The 23,543-nt window shown below is 47.8% G+C and overlaps 1 protein-coding gene across 1 annotated transcript in view; it reads left to right on the plus strand.

Annotated features, from left to right (window-relative positions):
• Nucleotides 1-23,543, plus strand: part of LOC119928145 (ATP-dependent RNA helicase DDX19B) — a 56,510-nt gene that overhangs the window by 20,466 nt on the left and 12,501 nt on the right. Inside the window, exons 5-10 of the mRNA XM_038746127.1 lie at nucleotides 7,411-7,503; nucleotides 8,435-8,537; nucleotides 9,434-9,548; nucleotides 16,581-16,758; nucleotides 19,711-19,948; nucleotides 22,933-23,095. Of these exons, the coding sequence (XP_038602055.1) occupies nucleotides 7,411-7,503; nucleotides 8,435-8,537; nucleotides 9,434-9,548; nucleotides 16,581-16,758; nucleotides 19,711-19,948; nucleotides 22,933-23,095 (890 nt within the window). The remainder of the gene's footprint in view (nucleotides 1-7,410; nucleotides 7,504-8,434; nucleotides 8,538-9,433; nucleotides 9,549-16,580; nucleotides 16,759-19,710; nucleotides 19,949-22,932; nucleotides 23,096-23,543) is intronic.

Below are 23,543 nucleotides of genomic sequence, written 5' to 3' on the forward strand. Positions count from 1 at the left end.
CCCTTTATCTCATCCCGGCGTCATTCCTAACCCTAGCCGAGGAAGCGACAGCACTCCCTGTGCCAGGCTTTGAAATATTACTCGAAGGGATTGGATGTTGTCTTCCGTGAATATTTTTCTCGAGGGATCGTAGATTCTTTGAGCCCAGCCTAGGCTTGACAGGCCCTGTTAGGTCTTGGGCCCACATTTCTCATGGAAACAGTGGCCCTCAAGTGATGTAACCTGTAATAATAATAATGATGGCATTTATTAAGCACTTACCATGTGCAAAGCAGTGTTCTAATAATAATAATAATGATGATGATGGCATTTATTAAGCGCTTACTATTTGCAAAGCACTGTTCTAAGCACTGGGGAGGTTACAAGGTGATCAGGTTGTCCCACGTAGGGCTCATGGTCTTAGTCCCCATTTTCCAGATGAGGTGACTGAGGCCGAGAAAAGCCAAGTGACTTGCCCAAGGTCACACAGCTGACAATTGGCAGAGCCGGGATTTGAACCCATGACCTTTGATTCCAAAGCCCATGCTCTTTCCACTGAGCCACGCTGCTTCTCTAAGTATGAAACATGAAGCAGTTTAACATAGGACCAAAATTGTTGAGGAACAAGTAGTAATAATAATGATGGCATTTATTAAGCACTTACCATATGCAAAGCACTGTTCTAAACGCTGGAGAGGTTACAAGGGGATCAGGTTGTCCCCCATGGGGCTCACAGTCTTAATCCCCATTTTACAGATGAGGTAACTGAGGCGCAGAGAAGTTAAGTGACTTGCCCAAGGTCACACAGCTGACAATTGGTGGAGCCGGGGTCTGAACCCATGACCTCTGACTCCAAAGCCCGGGCTCTTTCCTCTGAGCCATGCTGCTTCTGTAGTTTCTTGTTGCCGTTGAGCCGGCCCTTTTTTATCTCTTTATCTCCAAATTCTGACTTTCTTGTCGCAGATTCCTCTTCACAGTCAAGTACCAGATTCAGCTGGAGCCTGTTGAATTTCTTCATGTTCTCTCTTGAGCACTTTGTGACCAGGTTAGGAAAGTAGACTTTGCCTAGGGGGATTTTTGGTCAGCAGCTAGACAGTCAGCTTGCCCTGCAGAATTGATGGCACATAGTCACTGCTTTATTCGTGGCATCTGCTTGTGTGAGAATGGGCACATTAATGTGCAGGGCTCCAACAGGAGAGGAAGGTCTCTCCACAGTGAGCGAAGCAGCGTGGCCTAGTGAATCTCTGCAGGCCTGGGAGTCGGAAGGACCCGGGTTCTAATCCCTGGTAATTGAAGGCTTTTACCAAGCCAAGGAAAGCCAAAGAGCCAAAAATAGGAGAGGAAAAGTGGAGCAGCCAGCCACTGCTTCCCTCTGGGACATTCTCTCGGGGAGCACGTTGACATCAGAGATCCTTCTGGTGGATGTTTGGCCTTTTACCAGGAAGTCTGCTCTTTGACCTCAGCAGCTCACTCAAAACTGGCCTCTCCAGTCACCACCCGCAAACCACCTGATCACAGACAGATTGTAAAGCACTTGATTAGAAAGCTAATTTGGAACTAATTAAGTTGCTAATGAAGTAGATGGCAGCTGGAGATCAATTAAAAAAAAAAAATACAAAAACCACGTATCAGCTGGGTTTTGTTTCCAGGTTTACAGGCGATGACATTTTCCTCTTTTTTAAAAAATTGCAGCGTAACAGGTTTTAGGCCAGCAAATCAAACTCTGTCATCGTTGCTTAGCCCCTATTTACGTAGGCTGCACCAGAGAGAGGCTGCACTGCAGCAAAGAGGAAATGTTTCAGACCTGGCCATGGAGATTTTTCTTTCCGTTGATTGATTTAGAGATTTCCTCCTTCAGGAAAAGGATCATCTCCAGATGCCAGGGGTCTCATTTCGTTTCATGCACCGACTGACCCCTTACCGGGTGTCTAGTTTCATTTAAAGAGCGAGGTCGGGGGGGAATCCACGGACTTGGTTGCAGCCTGATGAATCCTTTCGCATGGCAGGTTACCCCTGATGTTCAGTGGGCAAGCATCAACGGTCAGTGGCCGTATCCTGATCCATTAGCCTTGAGCCAGTTGGTAAAATTCAGCTCCGCTTAGCACCGCCTGGGAGGAGTACCTTCACCTGGGACTAAATATAGAGGGAAGATAATTGACTAGAAGCTGAGAGACGGAGTTGCTAGGTTCTGATGATGCAGGAAGGAAATATAACTCTTCTTCCCCAGGGGCCTCAGGAGGGCCCTGGCAGGGCAGCCTGAACTGGGGCAGCATCACATTCAAGCGCTTAGCACAGTACCATGCACACAGTAAGCGCTCAATAACTCCAAGGGATTGATTGCCCGGGGCAAATGGGTATAGAGTTTAGAATTTTTCCCCCTTCTGCCTTTAGGACCACTGACATATTCTCTCCATAATATTCTACTGTAAATTCAAGCAGATTTTAGCATCTAATTCAATGTCGTGTTTATTGAGCGCTTACTGTGTGCAGAGCACTGTACTAAATGCTTGGGAAGTACAAGTCGGCAACGTAGAGAGACGGTCCCTACCCAGCAACGAGCTCACAGTCTAGAAGCAGCAGAGAAGCAGCGTGGCTCAGTGGAAAAAGCCCGGGCTTTGGAGTCAGGGGTCATGGGTTCAAATCCCAGCTCTGCCACTTGTCAGGTGTGTGACTTTGGGCAAGTCACTTCACTTCTCTGGGCCTCAGTGACCTCATCTGTTAAATGGGGATGAAGACTGAGCCCCCCCCACATGGGACAACCTGATCACCTTGTAACCTCCCCGGCGCTTAGAACAGTGCTTCGCACATAGTAAGCGCTTAGCAAATGCCATCATTATTAGAAGATCTAATGATCCTTATGGTACTTAAGTGCTTTCTATGTGCCAAGCCTTGTCCTAAGTGCTGGAGTAGGTTCAAATGAATTAGGTTCGACACAGTCGCTGTCCCACATGGGGCTCACACTCTTAATCCCCATTTTACAGATGAAGGAACTGAGGCCCAGGGAAGTTGAGTGATATGCCCAATGTCACCCAGCAGACGTGGCAGAGCCAGGATTAGATTCCCAGGCCCATGCTCTAGCCACAAAGAGGGAGTACCTCTAAGAGGGAGGTACTAGAAATAAATATCTGGAGGAAAAGATACAATTAACTTCTCTCATGTTTGAAGATGATTCAAAGATGAATAATAATGATGGTTTTCTGGCCAGTGCTGTTTTCCTGTAGCATATAAAATCAGCTTTTAGTATTTCTAATTAGAAGGAGAGGCAGCATGGCCTAATGGAAAGAGCCCAGGCATGGGAGCCAGGATCTGGGTTCTGATTCTGACTCAGCCAAGTGTCTGCCTTGTGACCTTGGTCAAGTCACTTCGCTTCTCTGGGCCTCAGTGACCTCATCTGTTAAATGGGGATGAAGACCGAGCCCCCCCATGGGACAACCTGATCACCTTGTAACCTCCCCGGTGCTCAGAACAGTGCTTCGCACATAGTAAGTGCTTAGCAAATGCCATCATTATTAGAAGATCTAATGATCCTTATGGTACTTAAGTGCTTTCTATGTGCCAAGCCTTGTCCTAAGTGCTGGAGTAGGTTCAAATGAATTAGGTTCGACACAGTCCCTGTCCCACGTGGGGCTCACACTCTTAATCCCCATTTTACAGATGAAGGAACTGAGGCCCAGGGAAGTTGAGTGATATGCCCAACGTCACCCAGCAGATGTGGCAGAGCCAGTATTAGATTCCCAGGCCCATGCTCTAGCCACAAAGAAGGAGTACCTGTAAGAGGGAGGTACTAGAAATAAATATCTGGAGGAAAAGATACAATTAACTTCTCTGATGTTTGAAGATGATTCAAAGATGAATAATAATGATGGTTTTCTGGCCAGTGCTGTTTTCCTGTAGCTTATAAAATCAGCTTTTAGTATTTCTAATTAGAAGGAGAGGCAGCATGGCCTAGTGGAAAGAGCCCAGGCATGGAAGCCAGGATCTGGGTTCTGATTCTGACTCAGCCAAGTGTCTGCCTCGTGACCTTGGGCAAGTCACTTCGCTTCTCTGGGCCTCAGTCACCTCATCTGTAAAGTAGGGATTAATCAATCAATCAGTCAATCAATCGTATTTATTGAGAGCTTACTGTGTGCAGAGCACTGTACTAAGCGCTTGGGAAGTACAAGCTGGCAACATATAGAGACAGTCCCTACCCAACAGTGGGCTCACAGTCTAGAAGGGGGTGACAGAGAACAAAACCAAACATGCTAACAAAATAAAATAAATAGAATAGATAGGTACAAGTAAAATAAATAAATAGAGTAATAATAAATAAATAGAGCAATAATAAATAGAGTAATAATAAATAAATAGAGTAATATTAAGACTGAGCCCTGGGTGGAAAAGGGACTGTGTCCAACCCGATTAGCTTGTTCTGGGTAGAGAACGTGTCTACCAACTGTGCTCTCCCAAACACTTGGGACAGTGCCCTGCATAGAGCAAACGCTCAGTAAATACCATTGATGACGATTAGCTTGGATCTACCCCAGCACTAAGTACAGTGCCTGGCACATAGTACGGGCATAACAAATACCATGAAAAAATTTGCTGCTCAAATAATAGATAAGTGTGATATGGACATGAATTGGCGAGACATCAAAACCGCATCCTTTAGTGTAAAAGTAACCAGGCTTCTTGACTTCCAGCTGAAAAGTGCCGTGTCCCTCTTTCCAGAAAAATCCTGAAAGATCTTGATAGTCTTACTTTCCACAATTTCCCCATTCATCCTACTGTACAACTGTCTGTGGCTGTGCCATTTTTTTCTAATAGCCAAGCTCCATAGTCTTAGTGATAACCATTAGAGAAGCAGAGAAGCAGCATGGCTCAGTGGAAAGAGCACAGGCTTTGGAGTCAGAGGTCGCGGGTTCAAATCCCAGCTCTGCCAATTGTCAGCTTTGTGACTTTGGGCAAGTCACTTAACATCTGTGCCTCAGTTACCTCATCTGTCAAATGGGGATGAAGACTGTGAGCCTCCTGTGGGATCAAACTGATCACCTTGTAACCTCCCCATCGCTTAAAACAGTGCTTTGCACATAGTAAGCGCTTAACAAATGCCATCATCATTATTATTAGAGATGATTGGACTGGTGGATACACAATTCTTATTAATCCCATTAATGGTTTTGTATCAGGTAAGCTCTGATGCATACTTGCACTAGATTTGTTGGGTATGGCAGGACAGCTTGTGTTCATTCATTCATTCATATTGAGCACTTACTGTGTGCAGAACACCGTACTAAGCTCTTGGAGAGTACAATTTGGCAACAGAGACGATCCCTACCCAACAGTGGGTGTTGAGCTCTAGCGTTTTGCTGAGAATGGTGACAAGAAAGAAAACCCAAGTTGCCTAATGCACTTTGTTTGGTGCTTAAAGAGAAGCATTAGTCTGTGAAAATAAAAAAAAAAAAAAATGTTTGAACCAGTGGGGGAACTTGGATTAACTAAGTCTCGATTTTCTAGCTACTCCATGTATCCTTGGCAACTGTTTCAGATGGCTAAGGTTGGTAGCTCTTCCTTTCAAACAGAGGACACACAAAGGTTACACTTTCAAAGCTCTCTATGTTTGAACCGCTGTCTGCAGGCAATATCTTTTTTTTTTTTGAAAGAGAGCCGTTTGAAAGGTGTGGGTGGCAGCATTCTCAATTTTGAATAGAAATATTACATTTTCTAAACTAGTGCTTATGAGCTTTGCTAAACAGCTTGCTAGTTAAGAGGTACCATTTATCAATCTCTTAACCCTAATTTAAGGATGCTCATGGTTATTTAGGCTTTAAATGTGCTTTTCTCCTCTTAGGACCTGAGTGACTAGGGGCTGCTAGGGTTTTGGCATGTGAAGGTGTAGTAAATCTGAATTCCATTTTCCTTGCAGGTCCTAGAAACTACCATCTTAGAAAGCTTGGCTGTTCAGAGTGATGAGGGCTGATAGAATTTATCAATTATAAATTGATAGCAACTGGCAGCCCTTGAGAGATAATATGTTTGTACTCTTGTAACTTCATCTGAGTTTTACCTCTCCCAGATAAATCTTAGCATACATCTGGAGTTGGGTATCAAGAATTGCAATGATTTCAGTTAAAGAAACAGGTTTTCTAAGTCTCCGTTACCTCTTAGAAGATTATACATCCCGAGTGGGATAGGGACAACCAATGCTCTACCCCTCTGGTTCCTATCCCAGTTCGTACCACATTGCTTGGCCCAAGTAAGCATTTAACAAATACCGTTTATTATTAAGGATTCAGGGCGATGACTGTGACTTGCTGCAGTTGAGGCATTATCGGGTGTGTGTGTGTTTTGGTAGATGTAAAGGCAAATTGCCTAGAACAAGTCCAACTCTGAGTCCTTAACTCCATGATTCCCGGAGGTTCTTGGCAACTTGATGATACATTTTGTGTATGGGTGTGTCTGTGAGAGAGACTCACATCTGTGGAAGCAGGGTACACCTGTTAAATCAATTAAGTTACTCTTAGGGAACACCAGAGCCCTAACTCAGAGCCAAGGAATCTTGGGTGGAGTTTGCTGCCATATGAACAGCTTCATAAGAGGAATTGCAGCCATCTGATGGTTTCTGCCTGATATCAGTAAATCAGAATCTAAATGATCAGAAACTGAAGTAATGGTGATCAGGTCATGACTTTGAATTTCCTAGATTTCAACAAATTCACCACTTTATAACATCTCAGCCCTTGAGGGTTTTCTGAAGAGAAATGATGCTTTGCTAGGGGTTCTGGTGCCTTCCAGACACTGACATTTTATGAAATATGTCGGTTTTAAACTTGCACCATGGAAGAAAAAACAACTTAAGCCCACAGAAATCTGTTGTCTGCCTTTAATACGCCGATATCAAACTTAAAAAACAAGCAGACTTCATAGCTTTCTGCCATCTTTTCTTGCCTACGGTCTGCCGCACTGCTTTAGGAACAGTTTAGGGACACTGAAGGAAATCAGATTTTGTTCCTTTTTAAAATTTGGTTAAATGTGCACGGATGCTGGAAAGTTCTGTGAACCAAACAGTTCTTCAGTTTTTTGCCTAAAATGATTTCTAATTCTCTACGTGTTGTAGCAAGACATTTTTGTGGTCGCTGCTTCCAGAGAAGCAAAATGCGGGGTTGATCCAGGGGGTGGGAAGGTCTGAGACGGGGACCTCTTCGGCACTTCCTCGGATCGGACGGACAACGAAAGGCTAAAGTGGGAGAATGAGGAGGAATGTTATGTTGAAAATAAGTAAGGAAAAAATACTCCACTGTGGTTAACTTCACTGCCGCTTGCAGGATTGAATGGGAGAAGCTGAAGGTAGAGGACAAAAACCACGGTTTGGGGGGTTTCTAATTACCCTGGTGGGAATCCAAACCGTGGCCGTGGATCATTGTCCCCCCCACCGTACTGCTTTTCTTTCAGGAAACCCCAGCTTCTGCAGGGAGTCTATGCCATGGGCTTCAATCGACCATCCAAGATCCAAGAGAATGCCCTCCCCATGATGCTCGCAGAACCGTATGTACACAGGCCCGGGGTTGGAAGGGATTGAAAACTCTGTTTTTGCCTGTAAATGGTGGTGCGCTTGAGAACTAGACTCTGGTCCCCCTCTAGAGTGTAATCTCTTTATGGGCAGGGCTAATTCTGTCGTGTTGTATTCTCCCAAGTGCTTAGTATAGTGCTCTGCACATAGTAAGCACTCTGTTAAATACCATTGATTGAACTAAACCAGCCAGTCTAGGAAACCTGCTTCCTCCCCCAGGGTCATTTACAACTTCTGAAAAGTATTTAGAAGCATTCTTACGTGCGGTATTGACAGCAAACGCTCACCAGACCCCATGAATCTTGTTTGGCCATCTCCTGTAGTGATAGGAGTTCTGTGCCTTTTATTGGTTCAGATCATTCAACTTGTACCTCCCAAGCGCTTAGTACAGTGCTCTGCACACAGTAAGCGCTCAATAAATACGATTGATTGATTGATCATTCCATGCTCTCCATTGGAAAAACAGTGATTTTTGGGGTCTTTTTTTGTAATCCACGTTAGGTGAACATTGCCGCTTTTTGTTCTGTTTTTGCTTCTCTCAGGAGGACAAGGTGGTTACTAAGGAATAGCAGAAGGGGATGTGCTCTGGGAAAGTAGTGCCACATTCTGTCAAATATCTACAAGTTAATATTGATGTGCAGATCCTGTTTGCAAAATCTCGGTCTCTGTCTTCTTTTGATTTGGGGTTTAGTGGGGTTTTTTTTTTTTAAGTCTGTGCTTGTTGTACATTTTTTTGGGGGGGTGGGTGGCCTTGGGAGGTGCTGCAGAGTTGACTGGATCAGGTGGCCACTAAGCCCCTGCCAACCAGGTTTGTCACCGGCTTAATCCTGGCCGTCGATCGGTTAGGCCAAAATGATGCCTTTGAGATTTCAGGTCCTGACAAATTCCCGTTCTGTCTTGATCCAGACCTCAAAACCTGATTGCACAGTCTCAGTCCGGTACTGGAAAAACAGCCGCCTTTGTCTTGGCTATGCTCAGCCAGGTGGAACCCTTGAACAAGTACCCGCAGGTAAGGGCTGGCACCCCCCAGCCAGCTTCCGCTTGGAAGGGCACTGCCAACTAGCCGGGGAAGAGCCAGCATCTCCGTTACTAAGGGTTGGCGGGAGGTCAGCAGGTGTCGAGATGATGCCCGTCGACTTGTTTTGTTGTCCGTCTCCCCCTTCTAGACTGTGAGCCCGTTGTTGCGTTGGGATTGTCTCGATCTGTTGCCAAATTTTACTTTTCCAAGTACAGTGCTCTGCACACAATAAGCGCTCAATAAATGCGATTGAGTAAGTGTGATTGAATGAAAACAAGCATCTCCGGGGCATCACAGACCCTCACTCCCCAGCTTACACAGGGCCAAAGAGTGAACTGATAGTTGTCCTTTTATTTTTTTTAATGGTATTAAGTGCTTATTATGTGCTAGACACTGTACTAAGCGCTGGGGTATTTTCAAGGTAATCGGGTTGGACGCAGGTCCTTGTCCCACATAGGGCTCACAGTCTTAATCCCCATTTTACAGATGGGATCATTAAAGCACGCAGAAGTGAAGTGACTTGCCCGAGGTCATACAGTCGGGATTAGAACCCGGGTCCTTTTACACCCAGTCCCATGCTCTCTCCACTAGACCCCGCTGTCCTGCAGAGCACTATACCCACAGCTGTGAAGTGTCACTCTGTTCTGTTGGCTTCCGATTGTACATGCAGCAAAGCGATTGTTCGCTGGAGTGAATCAATATACAGACCGACACGCTGTGCTTCAGTTTAATTGCTGACTGGGAGAAAATGCTCAAAATCAAATGTACTTTCAAAAACCATCTAGCGACACCTTGAATATAGGCTTGGGGTGAACACAGAGACCCTCCTTGAAATGTGCTCCTTTGCCGTTCCACAAGGGTCTCAAACAGCAAACTGTCTCTTTCAGTGTCTGTGCCTTTCCCCCACGTACGAGCTGGCTCTCCAGACGGGAAAAGTGATCGAACAGATGGGCAAGTTTTATCCGGAACTCAAACTTGCGTATGCCGTACGAGGCAACAAATGTGAGTACGGGAGGGGTGAAGCTAACACCTCGGGGCATATTGCTCTGAAAACAATTTGAGATGGGGGATTTGTGGGGGCATTTGCGTCTCTAATTCTGAGATTGAAACTCGGGGACCTTTGTAGCGGAGTTATTTGTATTTGCTCTGAAAACTGAAGATCCCATTCAGGGGGTTCACCGATATGTAAGTCTGTTGCCGGCATGAGGGAACTCGGTAGTAGTTACTAAGAACTACTAAGTACTCTATAGCCTAATTTTTGAATACTCCACACATAAATTAATTCAGTATTTCACTGGGATTTCCAGATATTCAGTGCGGACTTGACGAGTTGAAACTAGAGCTAATGAGGAGCATCAGACTGATCAGAGGACAGATTTGCCTCTCGTGTAGTTTCCTAGAGGAGCAGAAGCTCTGTCTACCATTCCCCTGGCTCTTAGTACAGTGCTTTGCCCAAAGATTGCATTGAACACATTCAGCAACTGACAGTTACAGTAATAATGGCTACTCACCCTGGTGGGGGCTATGACATTTCTTGTAGCAGGGTTCTCAGGCCCTCATTTCTCTCTAACTCCTCCGTTCCCTTCTATGCGTGCTTTTTTTTTTGTTCAGAGAGTATCTACCTCAAACCTGTAACGAGAAGGCATTCTTTGGAGAATGGGGAATTCAAGTAAAGCAGCCCCTCCCTCAAAGTCCATCTCCTGTAAAGAACCTCCCTTCCAAGTAGTTGTAGGACTCCCACGCTGTCTGTTGTCCAAGGGTCGGGGGGCTCCGGGGAACCACTGGACAGACTGGATTATGGGGAGGGAATCTGCGTTGGGTTAACAGAACCACTGGAAGCCAATTAACAGACTAAAAGCCAGAGAGAGAGAGAGAGAGACAGAGACAGAGAGACAGAGAGAGAGAGAACTGTGGTCAGAGAAGAAGCGCCCCACAGTAACCAATTACCCATCTGAGCCGTGGGCAAGAATGTAGGTCAGCTCTCGGCTGGGGAATTGCTGTGACAGACAAAATGTGATTTCTTTGTAGAAGCAGTCTGGACTGTCATTGTTTTGATCTTGATTTGAATTGAGAACCTCATGGTGGCCTTGAAGTTCAGTCTGCCAGGAAGGTGTCAAGCACTGGGGGTGGGCCAACTCTCCCTCTCAAGTTAAGAAGGCTTGAAAGGGCCTTCGGCTTAGACTTCGATTAACGCAACGACTTCCATTTACGTAGGGGCACGGCCGGGATAGCCAGCCCGCACTGGGCTACCAAGTCACCCCAGTGCCAAACAAGGGACTGGCATGGCTTAGTGGCTAAAGCCGGGCCTGGAATCAGGAGGACCTGCGTTCTAATCTATGTGACTTTGGGCAAGTCACTTCACTGCTCTGCGCCTCAGTTACCTCATCTGTACTGGCCTAGAGGATAGAGCTCGGGCCTGGGCGTCAGAAGGTCAAGTGTTCTAATCCCAGCTCTGCCACTTGTCTGTTGTGTGACCTTGGGGACGTCACTTCACTTCTCTGCTTCAGTTACCTCTTCTGTAAAATAGAGATTGAGGCTGTGAGCTCCATGTGGGACAGGGACTGTGTCCAACCCATTTGCTTGTATCCGCCCCAGTGCCTGGCACGTGGTAAGCGCTTAACGAACGCCATAATAATTATTATTAAAATGGGGGTTAAGACTGTGAGCCTCATGTGGGACAGGGACGCCGTCCAACTTGACTAGCAGTGCTCAGTTCGTAGAACAGTGCTTGGCACATAGTAAGCGCTTCACAAATACCATCATTATCATTATTATCTTGTATCTACCCCAGCGCTTAGAACTGTGCTTGACACGTAGGGCTTTATTGAGGTCCCCACTGTCCACAGAGCAGAGCCAGCTGAAGATCGATGCTCCCAGATCGTCCCTGGAGGAATGAACTCTTTGCCACCAGAAGTGGTACTTGTCGGCACAGCTGCCTCCGGAGAGAGAGCTGGGAAAACAGAAGCCTAGGACTCCCTCCTGGGAATGCCGCTGTTTGAGCAGGAGCCTGGGCAGCTTCGTGGCAGCAAAACCACCAGGCTAGTGGCCTAAAAGAGATGTACATTGGGCCTGAAAAGCATTTGGAACCTTTTTTCTTCTTCTTCTTCCTCCTCTGTGATATGTTTTACGCGTATGTGCCAGGCACTCTTCTAAACGCCGGGGTAGGTACGAGTTAATCAGGGTGGAAACAGTCCCTGCCCCACATGGGACTCACAGTCTTAATCCCCATTTTACAGATGAGGTAATGGAGGTTCAGAGAAGCACAGTGACTTGCCCAGGGTCACCCAGCAGACAAGTGGCAGATCTGAGATTAGAACACAGGTCCTTCTGACTCAGAGGCCCATGCTCTATCCACTAAGCCTTGCTGCTTCTCCAACCACCGAGGTCTTTTGTCCGGCCCACCGTGAACAAAAGTGGATATGTAGTGTCGTGTTATTGTCGTACTTTCAATCAGTAAATACCATTGATTGAGTGGATGTCCAACAAATTAAACCAGAGGTTAAATGGTCCAGTAGTAATAATAATGATGGCTTTTATTAAGAGCTTACTATGTGCAAAGCACTGTTCTAAGCGTTGGGGAGGTTACAAGGTGATCAGGTTGTCCCTTGGGGGGCTCACAGTCTTTATCCCCATTTTACAGATGAGGTCACTGAGGCACAGAGAAGTTAAGTGACTTGCCCAAAGTCACACAGCTGACAATTGGCAGAGCTGGGGTTTGAACCCATGACCTCTGACTCCAAAGCCCGGGCTCTTTCCACTGAGCCACGCTTCTTCTCAGCCAACATATTTCCTGCTTACTCTGTGCAGGGCACTGTACAGAGCCAGCTGTGTCGCGTTCTGTTCAAGCAGCCAAAATGCTTTGCAGCTTGGCCACTTTTGACATATAAGTGGTCCCTGTTTGCAGGGGTGATGTCTCCTCGTCTAGCGTGTGAGGGAAAGATTCGTGTGCGTCCTTGGTAGACAGCTGAGTGTGAAAGGAAGCTGAAGAAAGAGGAAGAATTTGCTGTGCTGCAGAAATGCCCCATTCAGGACTCTGAACCTGAAGTGCCACAGCGTTATTCATTCATTCATCGTATTTATTGAGCGCTTACTGTGTGCAGAGTACTGTTCTAAGCGCTTGGGAAGTACAAGTTGGCAGCATATAGAGACGGTCCCTGCCCAACAACGGGCTCACAGTCTAGAAGAGGGAGACAGACAACAAAACAAAACATGTAAATAGGTGTCAAAATCGTCAGAACAAATAGAATTAAAGCTATATGCACATCATTAACAAAATAAATAGAATAGTTAATATGTACAAGTAAAATAGAGTAATAAATCTGTACAAATATATACAGGTGTTTTGTGGAGGGGAAGGAGGTAGGACTGAGGGGGGTGGGGAAGAGGAGAGAAAAAAGGGGGCACAGTCTGGGAAGACCTCCTGGAGGAGGTTAGCTCTCAGTCGGGCTTTGAAGGGAGGAAGAGAGCTGGCTTGGTGGATGTGCGGAGGGAGGGCGTTCCGGGCCAGGGAATGGACGTGGGCTGGGGGTCGACGGCGGGACAGGCGAGAATGCGGCACGGTGAGGAGGTTAGCGGCAGAGGAGCAGAGGGTGCGGGCTGGGCCACAGAAGGAGAGCAGGAAGGTGAGGTAGGAGGGGGCGAGGTGATGAAGCTGAGAGTGAGGAGTTTTTGCTTGATTTGTAGGTTGATAGGCATTACCTTTTGTGACAAAATCAAGGCCAGCGTTAAGCCCCCAAAGGCCGTCACCGGCAGCACCGGCACCGTAAGAGACAGTGAGTTGGATCTCAACGGCCTCCTAAGGGCTCATCAGGGCCAACTTGTTTGGGTTCAATTCTTTCTAGGTTCTGACACCTTCCCCACTTCCCCCTCAGACAAGTCATTCGGTACTCCCAAGTCTAGCACGAGTAGGTGGAATGATATCACACAGTTAGATGTTCTAGGAGCCGCATCATCTGCTAGGAGTAGGGAGCCAAAGCCGGGGATTTCAACTGTGCGCTTCCCCCTCAGCAGGAGCCTCAGATTGGCCTGGTGCCTCTGTTAATTATGGGATGCCCCTCACTGCTGTATGTGATGTTATGTGTTAATGATGGTATATTCATTCATTCATTCATTCAATCGTATTTATTGAGCGCTTACTGTGTGCAGAGCACTGTACTAAGCACTTGGGAAGTACAAGTTGGCAACATATAGAGACAGTCCCTACCCAACAGTGGGCTCACAGTCTAGAAGGGGGAGACAGAGAACAAAACAAAACATATTAACAAAATAAAATAAATAGAATAGATACGTACAAATAAAATAAATAAATAAATAGAGTAATAAATATGTACAAGCATATATACATATATACAGGTGCTGTGGGGAAGGGAAGGAGGTAAGGCGGGGGGGATGGAGAGGGGAGAGGGGGAGAGGAAGGAGGGGGCTCAGTCTGGGAGGGCCTCCTGGAGGAGGTGAGCTCTCAGTAGGGCCTTGAAGGGAGGAAGAGAGCTAGCTTGGCGGATGTGGGGAGGGAGGGCATTCCAGGCCAGAGGGATGACGTGGGCCGGGGGTCGACGGCGGGACAGGCGAGAACGAAGAGCCTACTGTGTGCCAAGCACTGTACTAAGCCCTGGGGTGGATACTAGCGAATTGAGTTGGACAGAGTCACCATCCCATGTGGGGCTCACAGTCTCAATCCCCATTTTACAGATAACTGAGGCCCAGAGAAGTGAAGTGCCTTGCCCAGGGTCGTCCAGCAGACAAGTGGCAGAGCCGGGATTAGGACCCACGATCCTCCGACTCCCAAGCCTGGGCTCTATCCATATTACACCAGACTGCTTCTCAGTTCAGTTAGCGGCTACGGGGAGGATTAGCGGAAGTGAATCGTGGCCCACCAGGACAGCCCAGCGGACCACCGGAGCAGTAGGCTTGAGGCAGCACCCTGCCAGGGCGATTCACTCATATCCTAGAGCTCCTGCAGCTGATAGTGGTTTAGTGGCCGAGTGGTAGGGGACACAGGGGGAATTGGTCCACTGAGGGTGACTGCAGGGTTCTGACTTCCCTTCCCTACCCCCAGTCACAGGGCAGCTGTTGGGCTCCAAGACCTAGGGTGGAGCGATAATCAGCCCCGCCAACCTACTGTGCTTTTGGGCAACAGGACCTGACGATGGTCCTCTCCCTAGCGTACCAGGCGGGAAATGCCTCCAACCGTGGGGAAAGCTGCCCCCGGCTTGTAAATAATAACAATAATGGTATTTGTGAAGCGATTACTATGTGCCATGCACCGTTTGAAGCGCTGGGGTAGATACAAGGTAATCAGGTTGTTCCATGTGGGGCTCGGTCTTAATCCCCATTTTAGAGAAGAGGGAACTGAGGCCCAGAGAAGTTAAGTGACTTGCCCAAGGTCACACAGCAGACAAGTGGCGGAGCCGGGATTAGAACCCATGTCCTCCGACTCCCAAGCCTGCGCTTTTTCCACTAAGCCACGCTGAGAGATTGCCCCAGTAAGGGATAGGTTTCTGTGGCCGTGATCTAGTTTGGGGTTTATTTTGCAAGCTGGGGGATCCTCGTGAAAATCCCATAATTTCACCAGACTTCTAAGCTTCAAAGCCCCTCTGTCTTCAAAGCTTTTGCCCCAGATGAGGATTGAAGAGTCCTAAACCATGATAATCATTAACAAGAATTTCTTTCAAATCACATGAAAGGAGAACAAACCCCAGAACATAGATCAGGTGAAAGCTGACTGGTGCAGTCAGGAAAGACTGGAAACATCTTCACTGTGGGCAGGGAACATGTCTATCTGAAGAAGCGTGACGTAATGGATAGAGCATGGGTTTGGGAGTCAGAGGGCCATGGGTTCTAATCCCAGCCTCTGCCACTGGTCTGCTGTGTGACCTTGGGGGAGACACTTCACTTCTCTGGCCTCAGTTACCTCACCTGTAAAATGAGGATTGAGACCATAAGCCCCACATGGGACAGGGACTGTGTCCCTCCTGACAACCTTGTATCTGCCCCACTGCTTAGTACAGTGCCTGGCACAGAGTAAGTGCTTAAAAAACACCACAGTTGTTATAGTTATCAACTCTGTCCTGTGGGTGAATGCTTAGTACGTGCCAAGCACTGTACTATGCACAAGATCATCTGGTCGGACGTAATAATGATGGTATTTGTTTAGCGCTTACTAAATGCCAGCAGCCCCAGACTCACATGGAACTCATGGTCTAAATAAGAGGGGGAAGAAGCATTGAATTCCCATTTTACAGAAGAGGAAACTGAGGCTCAGAAGTTGTGACTTACCCAAGGTCTACCAGGAGGCAAATGGCAAGGCAAGGATTAGAACCCGGGTTTCCTTGCTGCCAAGCCTGTGCCCTTTCCACCATGCCACCCCGGTCCTGAACCCAGTCCTGTAGCAGAACTGGATGTAGGTAGGAAGATCCAATCAATCAATCGTATTTATTGAGTGCTTACTGTGTGCAGAGCACTGTACTGAGCGCTTGGGAAGTACAAGTCGGCAACATATAGAGACAGTCCCTACCCAACAACAGGCTCACAGTCTAGAAGGGGGAGACAGAGAACAAAACCAAACGTACTAACAAAATAAAATAAATAGAATAGGTATGTACAAGTAAGATAAATAGAGTAATAAATATATACAAACATATATACATATATACAGGTGCTGTGGGGAAGGGAAGGAGGTAAGATGTGGGGGATGGAGAAGGGGACAAGGGGGAGAGGAAGGAAGGGGCTCAGCCTGGGGCCAAGGTGGTCCTAAGGAACTGAGGGGTGCGGAGTTGATCGGTGGAGGGAAGAGAAGGGAGAAAGGAGGAAATGACCCGAACAGGATAAAGGGTCTTTTGTGGGCTCCCATGCCACTCAAGTGGCCACCTGCCCAGAAGATCGTCAGAGCAAAGTCTGCTCTTCCTAACGGTCAGAGCCTTTTTATGAAGGCCGCAATAGAAACTCCCGACCAGTCGGTTTTGAGCAACCGAAGACTCCGAGACCGGCTAACCGGTGGCGGAGATCCTCACGGACAGTTTCTTGCTGTCTCAACAGTGGAGCGAGGTCAGAAAGTGTCGGAGCATATTGTGATCGGGACCCCCGGGACGGTCCTGGACTGGTGTTCCAAGCTGAAGTTTATCGACCCCAAGAAGATCAAAGTGTTCGTCCTGGACGAGGCCGATGTGATGATCGCCACCCAAGGCCACCAAGACCAGAGCATCCGCATCCAGAGGTGAGGCCCGCCGCCCTCGAGGCCGAGCTGACCCCATTTGCGGGCTGGGGGGTTCGGGGCATTCCCCCTTCGCTCTTCTTCTCCCCAAAACCCACTTCTCTGTCCTAACAACTTAAGTACCCTTACGAGTTTGGAAACAGGGTTGCTGGACGGGAAGGAGTTCTGGGTGAAGTTGCAGGATCTCCTTCTCGGTAGGTCTTTAAGAAGTAGTATCGGGATGGCTCCTTCTGGTCTCCCCTCTCTGGTCTGCTCTTCATTCTGCCACCCAGGTTGTTTTTCTAAAATGGTATTCTGCCCGTCTCCCCACTCCTTTAAACCTTAGGTGGTTTCCCATTCCCCACCAAGTCAAACAGAATCTCCTCGTGATCGGCTTTAGGGAACTCAGTCTGCTTGCTCCCTCTTATCCGCTCCCTTGTCCCACTACAGCCCAGCTTACTCCTTTTCTCCCCTCGCACGAAGCAATTCCCTGGGCCACTTTTTCGTCCAAGCTCCTCTTAACACCATTACTCTTGCCTGCAATTCCCTCCCCTTCCAAATCTGTCAAATCACTGCTCACCCCACCTTCAGAGCCCTTATAATAATAATAATAATAATTAGGGTATTCAGTGTTTATTATTTTGCTAAGCACTGTGCTGAGCTCTGGGATAGATTCGAGATAATCAGTCCGGACAGTCTCTATCCCACATGCAGTGAGGGGGTCACAGTCTAAGTTGGAGGAAGGTATTTCATCCCCATAATAATAATAATAATGATGGTATTTGTTAAGCGCTTACTATGTGCAAAGCGCTGTTCTAAGCTCTGGGGGGCATACAAGGTGATCAGGTTGTCCCATGGGGGGCTCACAGTTTTAATCCCCATTTAACAGATGAGGTAACTGAGGCACAGAGAAGTTGCCCCAATGTCACACAGCTGACAGTTGGCGGAGCTGGGATTTGAACCCATGACCTCTGCCTCCAAAGTCAGGGCTCTTTCCACTAAGCTACGCTGATGAGGAAACTGAGGCCCAAAGAAGTTAAGTAACTTGTCCACGGTCACACAGCAGGGATGTGATTGAGCTGGGATAAGAACCCAGAGCCCAGTGTTTATAGCACGCTGCTTGGCGCTTAGTAGGTGCTTATCAAATACCACAATTATCCTAATTAGTCCCTCGGACTCCCAAGCCTGTATCTTTTCCGTTAGTTCTTCCTAGATGGTATTCCCCCAACACAGCAGCTCTTTTGCACAACTGCTCACTCTTATATTACAGTTACTATAATTAAGCTCTTACTATGTGCCCCTCTAGAACTTACACTCATATATTTACCAATTCTGTTGTATTGAACTCTCCCAAGCACTTACTACAGTGCTCTGCACTCAGTAAGTGCTCAACAAATACCATGATTGTCAAGCACTGTTCTGAGCACTGGGTTGGATACAAGTTAATCAAGTCAGGCACACCGATTTTTATATACGTATCTCCTTTTCCTTCCTCACTGTTTTGGTGTCTGCTTTTTCCATCTAGATTATAAACTCCTTTAGGTCAGGGATCATGTCCATTAACTATACTGTACTCTTCCGAATGCTTAGTCCTGTGCTCTGCACTCAAGTAAGCACCCAATAAATCCTATTGATTGATCAGCTGTTTTGTCTCAAATGCGGAAGATGGAAGAAATGACTCCAAGGGCTCTGTTTCATTGCCAGCCTCTCCCCTCCCCGAGTATGCTTTTGTAGGCCATGATTCCATCCACCTCGATTTCAGTTTGATTTGGGGGCATCATCATCAATAGTATTGAGTGCTTCTTGTATGCGGAGCACTGTACTAAGCGCTTGGGAGCGTACACTGGAACAGAGTTGTCAGATACGTTCCTTCCCCACAGCGAGTTTCCACTCTAGAGGGGCGTCCGTGTCCGTTTCAGCTGTTGATGACGGAATCCAGAGAATCCTCCGAGGTCCTTGATTCCCCCTTGGATCCGCATAGCCAGTTGCACAAACTCTTTGAAGGGCAGGGCTCCGCCACTGATCAGCTGTGTGACTTTGGGCAAGTCCCTTGACTTCTCTGTGCCTCAGTTACCTCGTCTGTAAAATGGGGATTAAGACCATGCGCCCCGCATGCTTGCCATATATCTACCCCAGCGCTCGGCGCATAGCGCTTAACAAATACCATCATTATTATTATTATACACTCAAGAGACCCTGGCACTCATTCATCACTTGAATTTTCAGATCCTTCATTCACTCATTCAATTCAGGCCTGTTTATTGAGAGTTCACTGTGGGCAGAGCACTGTACTAAGTGCTTGGGAGAGTACCATCTAACAGACATTCCCTGCCCCAGTGAGCTTACAGTCTGGGGGGATTACCGCTAGAGCAGCGCGGACTGATTGGACACTTGAAGGCTCCTCCGCGAGTGGTGGAGTGGACGAAATTTGGAAGGAGGCAAATATTTCCAGTGACCCTGTGATGACTTGAGCTATCTGGTCCCTGTTTTGTCCATCGGAAGAGACTCCGATGATGATCTCCGCCCGTGTAACAGTGATCCTAAAGTACTTTAAAACTTAGGCGATCCGGAAAGCTGCAGCCCCATTTAATTATCTCTGTCACGTCACCCGGCCGCTTTAAAGTGGATCATTAAATGTGTTCGGTTTGCTCCTGCCAAGCCTCGCCTAATGTTTGGGATTAGATTTAGGGGCTGACATCATTCGGTGTGAATTCGGGGTGAGGGAGTTTCCCCTCTCGGCATCAGCCCAGCGAGTAGCAGATTTTAAGCTTGTCTTGGATTGGTCACTGCTCTTGGAGAGGAATTCTCTTCCCCTTCCCCCTTTGCTGTTTTCAAGAGGATTTTCAAGAGGAAAAATGGCTTTGGAAGGGAGTGCGTCACAGTCTAAAACTATTGCTTTCTGCTGCCCTCCCCTTGACACCAGGCTCCTAGCAGGAAGGGCTAAATAACAGCCACTAATTCTGTCTTGCCTTGAAGAATGCTCCCCCGAGACTGCCAGATGCTGCTCTTCTCAGCGACCTTTGAAGATTCAGTGTGGAAGTTTGCCCAGAAAGTCGTCCCCGACCCCAACATCATTAAGCTGAAGCGAGAAGAGGAGACGTTAGACACCATCAAGCAGTATTACGTGCTCTGCAGTAATCGAGACGAGAAGTTCCAGGCGCTCTGTAACCTGTACGGGGCCATTACCATTGCGCAAGCTATGATTTTCTGTCACGTAAGTAATCCCCCAGGAGCCCGGCGCGTAACGTCAACTGAGAGGCAGGGGAGCTTGGAAGGGTGCCCCACATTTTTTCCCCTGCTCCCTGTCATCTGGGAGTTTGTTTAGAATGGAATCCTGACTTCTCCAACGAATTCTCTTCTCTCTTTTCCCCTCTTGCTCTCTTCCCCTCTTTCCCCCCTTCATTCCTCCCACTCTTTCCCCCTCCCTCCTTCCACTCTTTTCCCCCCAGCTCTCCCTTCCCTCCCAGCTCTCCCTTCCCCCCAGCTCTCCCTTTCCCCCCAGCTCTCCCTTTCCCCCCAGCTCTTCCTTTCCCCCCAGCTCTCCCTTTCCCCCCAGCTCTCCCTTTCCCCCCAGCTCTCCCCTTTCCCCCCAGCTCTCCCTTTCCCCCCAGCTCTCCCTTTCCCCCCAGCTCTCCCTTTCCCCCCAGCTCTCCCTTTCCCCCCAGCTCTCCCTTTCCCTCCCAGCTCTCCCTTTCCCTCCCAGCTCTCCCTTTCCCTCCCAGCTCTCCCTTTCCCCCCAGCTCTCCCTTTCCCCCCAGCTCTCCCTTTCCCTCCCAGCTCTCCCTTTCTTTCCCAGCTCTCCCTTTTCCCCCAGCTCTCCCTTTCCCCCCCAGCTCTCCCTTTTCCCCCAGCTCTCCCTTTCCCCCCAGCTCTCCCTTTCCCCCCAGCTCTCCCTTTCCCCCCAACTCTCCCTGTCCCCCCAGCTCTCCCTGTCCCCCCAGCTCTCCCTGTCCCCCCAGCTCTCCCTGTCCCCCCAGCTCTCCCTGTCCCCCCAGCTCTCCCTTTCCCCCCAGCTCTCCCTTTCCCCCCAGCTCTCCCTTTCCTCCCAGCTCTCCCTTTCCTCCCAGCTCTCCCTTTCCCCCCAGCTCTCCCTTTCCCCCCAGCTCTCCCTTTCCCCCCAGCTCTCCCTTTCCCCCCAGCTCTCCCTTTCCTCCCAGCTCTCCCTGTCCCCCCAGCTCTCCCTGTTCCCCCCAACTCTCCCTGTTCCCCCCAACTCTCCCTTTCCCCCCAACTCTCCCTTTCTCCCCAGCTGTCCCCCGGCACAGGTATACTGTAAACTCATTGTGGGCAGGGATTTTGTCTTTATTTTTCTATTGTGCTCTCCCAAGCACATAGTACAGTGCCTGGCTCATAGTAAGTGCTTAACAAATACCATAGTAACTATTATTATTGGGGGCATTAGAGGCTGGCATTTGCTCTCTTTTGAAATGGTGGCTGGTGGCTGAGGGCCTTGACCTGGTAGAATTCTTGGTGAAGGAAAAGCTGTCACTCCCCATGACCTGGGACAAAAAGTGAAGGTGATAGGAGAGCGGGGCTGGGGAAATGTCATCCCAGTTCTTATATTTTCTCAAAGGTGACCCTAAACAACAGGTTAACTTAATCTGCTCTGACAGACTAAGTTCATCATATTTATTAAGCACTTACCGTGTGCAGAGCCCTGTACTGAGAGCCTTGTACTGAGAGTAACTGCCCCTAATGAGTTTACAGTCTGCCTCAGAGAAGCAACCTAAATGTTCTCAAGACTATCATATTTATTCAGTTAATTCTACAACGTTTCCACATCTTTTTGCCACTCCAAACCAGGGAAGGGGTTGTTAGAAAGGGAGTTAAGTCATCCCGGTTCCGCCAATTGTCAGCTGTGTGACTTTGGGCAAGTCACTTAACTTCTCTGTGCCTAAGTTACCTCACCTGTAAAATGGGGATGAAGACTGTGAGCCCCCCATGGGACAACCTGATCACCTTGTATCCCCCCAGCACTTAGAACAGTGCTTTGCACATAGTAAGTGCTTGATAAATGCCATTATTATTATTATAGCATTAAAGGTAGATAAGGCGGGGAGGAGAAAGAGAGAAGAGGCCACTTGAAGCTGCAATTGTTCTTCCTTCTATTGCACTTTCCAAAGTGCTGCTTCAATGGGCACAGAGTAGACTGGTCCTCCACCCACACAAGGAAACTCCTCTATCTGCAGTGAGCCTGTATACCAGCTGTATCAGCATGTTCTGACCCGCGTCCCCTACTTACCCCTTGGTGCATCATTGTTCCTGCTTACCAAAAATTTTATTTCCTCAAAAATTGTGGGGGAGGAATTATGGAAGTAAATATGACTTATGAGTCTTGTCCTGCCCAGGAGCCCCTGACACCTGCCTGCCCACTTGAGCAGAGTATTATTGCCAGTCTGGATCACCTCAGGGCATGGCCTGGAGCCCCCAGTAAACTGGTGGAACTGTGGGCAGAGCCTCACTCTCGGTCCCCAAGCTGGGTAAAGGCAGGAGGCCCAAGTGTGTTTCTGGAGCTATAAAAATTGCCTCTTCTCTTTTTCCCTGAAAAGTTGCAGGTGTATTGTGTAATGATACACAATGGAGTCCCCTCTCCTTCCCATCCCCCCCGCCCTACCTCCTTCCCCTCCCCACAGCACTTGTATATATATTTGTACAGATTTAGTACTCTATTTTATTTGTACATATTTACTATTCTATTTATTTTGTTAATGATGTGTATAGCTTTAATTCTATTTGTTCTGACAATTTTGACACCTGTCTCCATGTTTTGTTTTGTTGTTTGACTCCCCCTTCTAGACTGTGAGCCTGTTGTTGGGTAGGGACCGTCTCTATATGTTGCCGACTTGTACTTCCCAAAGCGCTTAGTTCAGTGCTCTGCACACAGTAAGCGCTCAATAAATACGATTGAATGAATGAATAATGAAACAAGGCTACCCCCTCAAGATCCAGGATTTGTCTCATTCCCACCTGCATTTGGGTTACAAGCGAAGCTGCTTTTGTTAGCTCTAACATGTGGATTCTGCTTTTTGTTTTTTCGAATGCCTGTTGGTTTGCTCCTTGGCTGGCTTTGTGTCACAATGAGGTCTAAAGCCCATAAAGGAGAGTTTCAGAAATCTTAATTAGTAGCGGCAGTTGGCCACCTTATTTACAAAAAAAAAAAGATTTTATTTTGTTTTTGTTTTTTTAACCAAAAACCAGACTCGGAAAACGGCTGGCTGGCTGGCAGGAGAGCTGTCACGAGAAGGCCATCAAGTGGCTCTTTTAAGTGGCGAGATGATGGTGGAGCAGAGAGCTGCAGTGATCGATCGTTTCAGAGCGGGCAAAGAGAAAGTGTTGGTGACCACCAATGTGTGTGCCAGAGGTAAGCTGCACTGGGGCATCGAGAGACCTTGAATGGGGTAGCCTGAAGGATGAACTGCGAATGCCCGGGGAAAGAGCACTGGACTGGAAAGCGGGAGACTTGGTTCTAATCTCAGCTCCAGTGCTTGCCTGCTGTGGGACATGGGACACGTGAGGCTGTGGCCTCAGTTTCAGCATCTGAATGGTGGTGATCGACTATCAGTTCTCCTTCCCTCTTAGCCTCTGGGACTCAGATCCAACCTGATCGATAAATAAATGGCATTTATTGAGTGCTTACTATGCGCAGAGTGCTGTCCTAAGCGCTTGGGAGAGCACAGTACAGCTGAATTAGCAGACACGTTCTCTGCCCTTAACGAGCTTACAGTCTAGAGAGAGACAGGTGCTAATATGAATAAATAATTTGTAGTATAAAATTGAAAGATATTAGAATGGTGCTTTGCACATAGTAA

Source organism: Tachyglossus aculeatus, chromosome 5 (genome assembly GCF_015852505.1).
Source record: "Tachyglossus aculeatus isolate mTacAcu1 chromosome 5, mTacAcu1.pri, whole genome shotgun sequence".
NCBI lineage: Eukaryota > Metazoa > Chordata > Mammalia > Monotremata > Tachyglossidae > Tachyglossus > Tachyglossus aculeatus.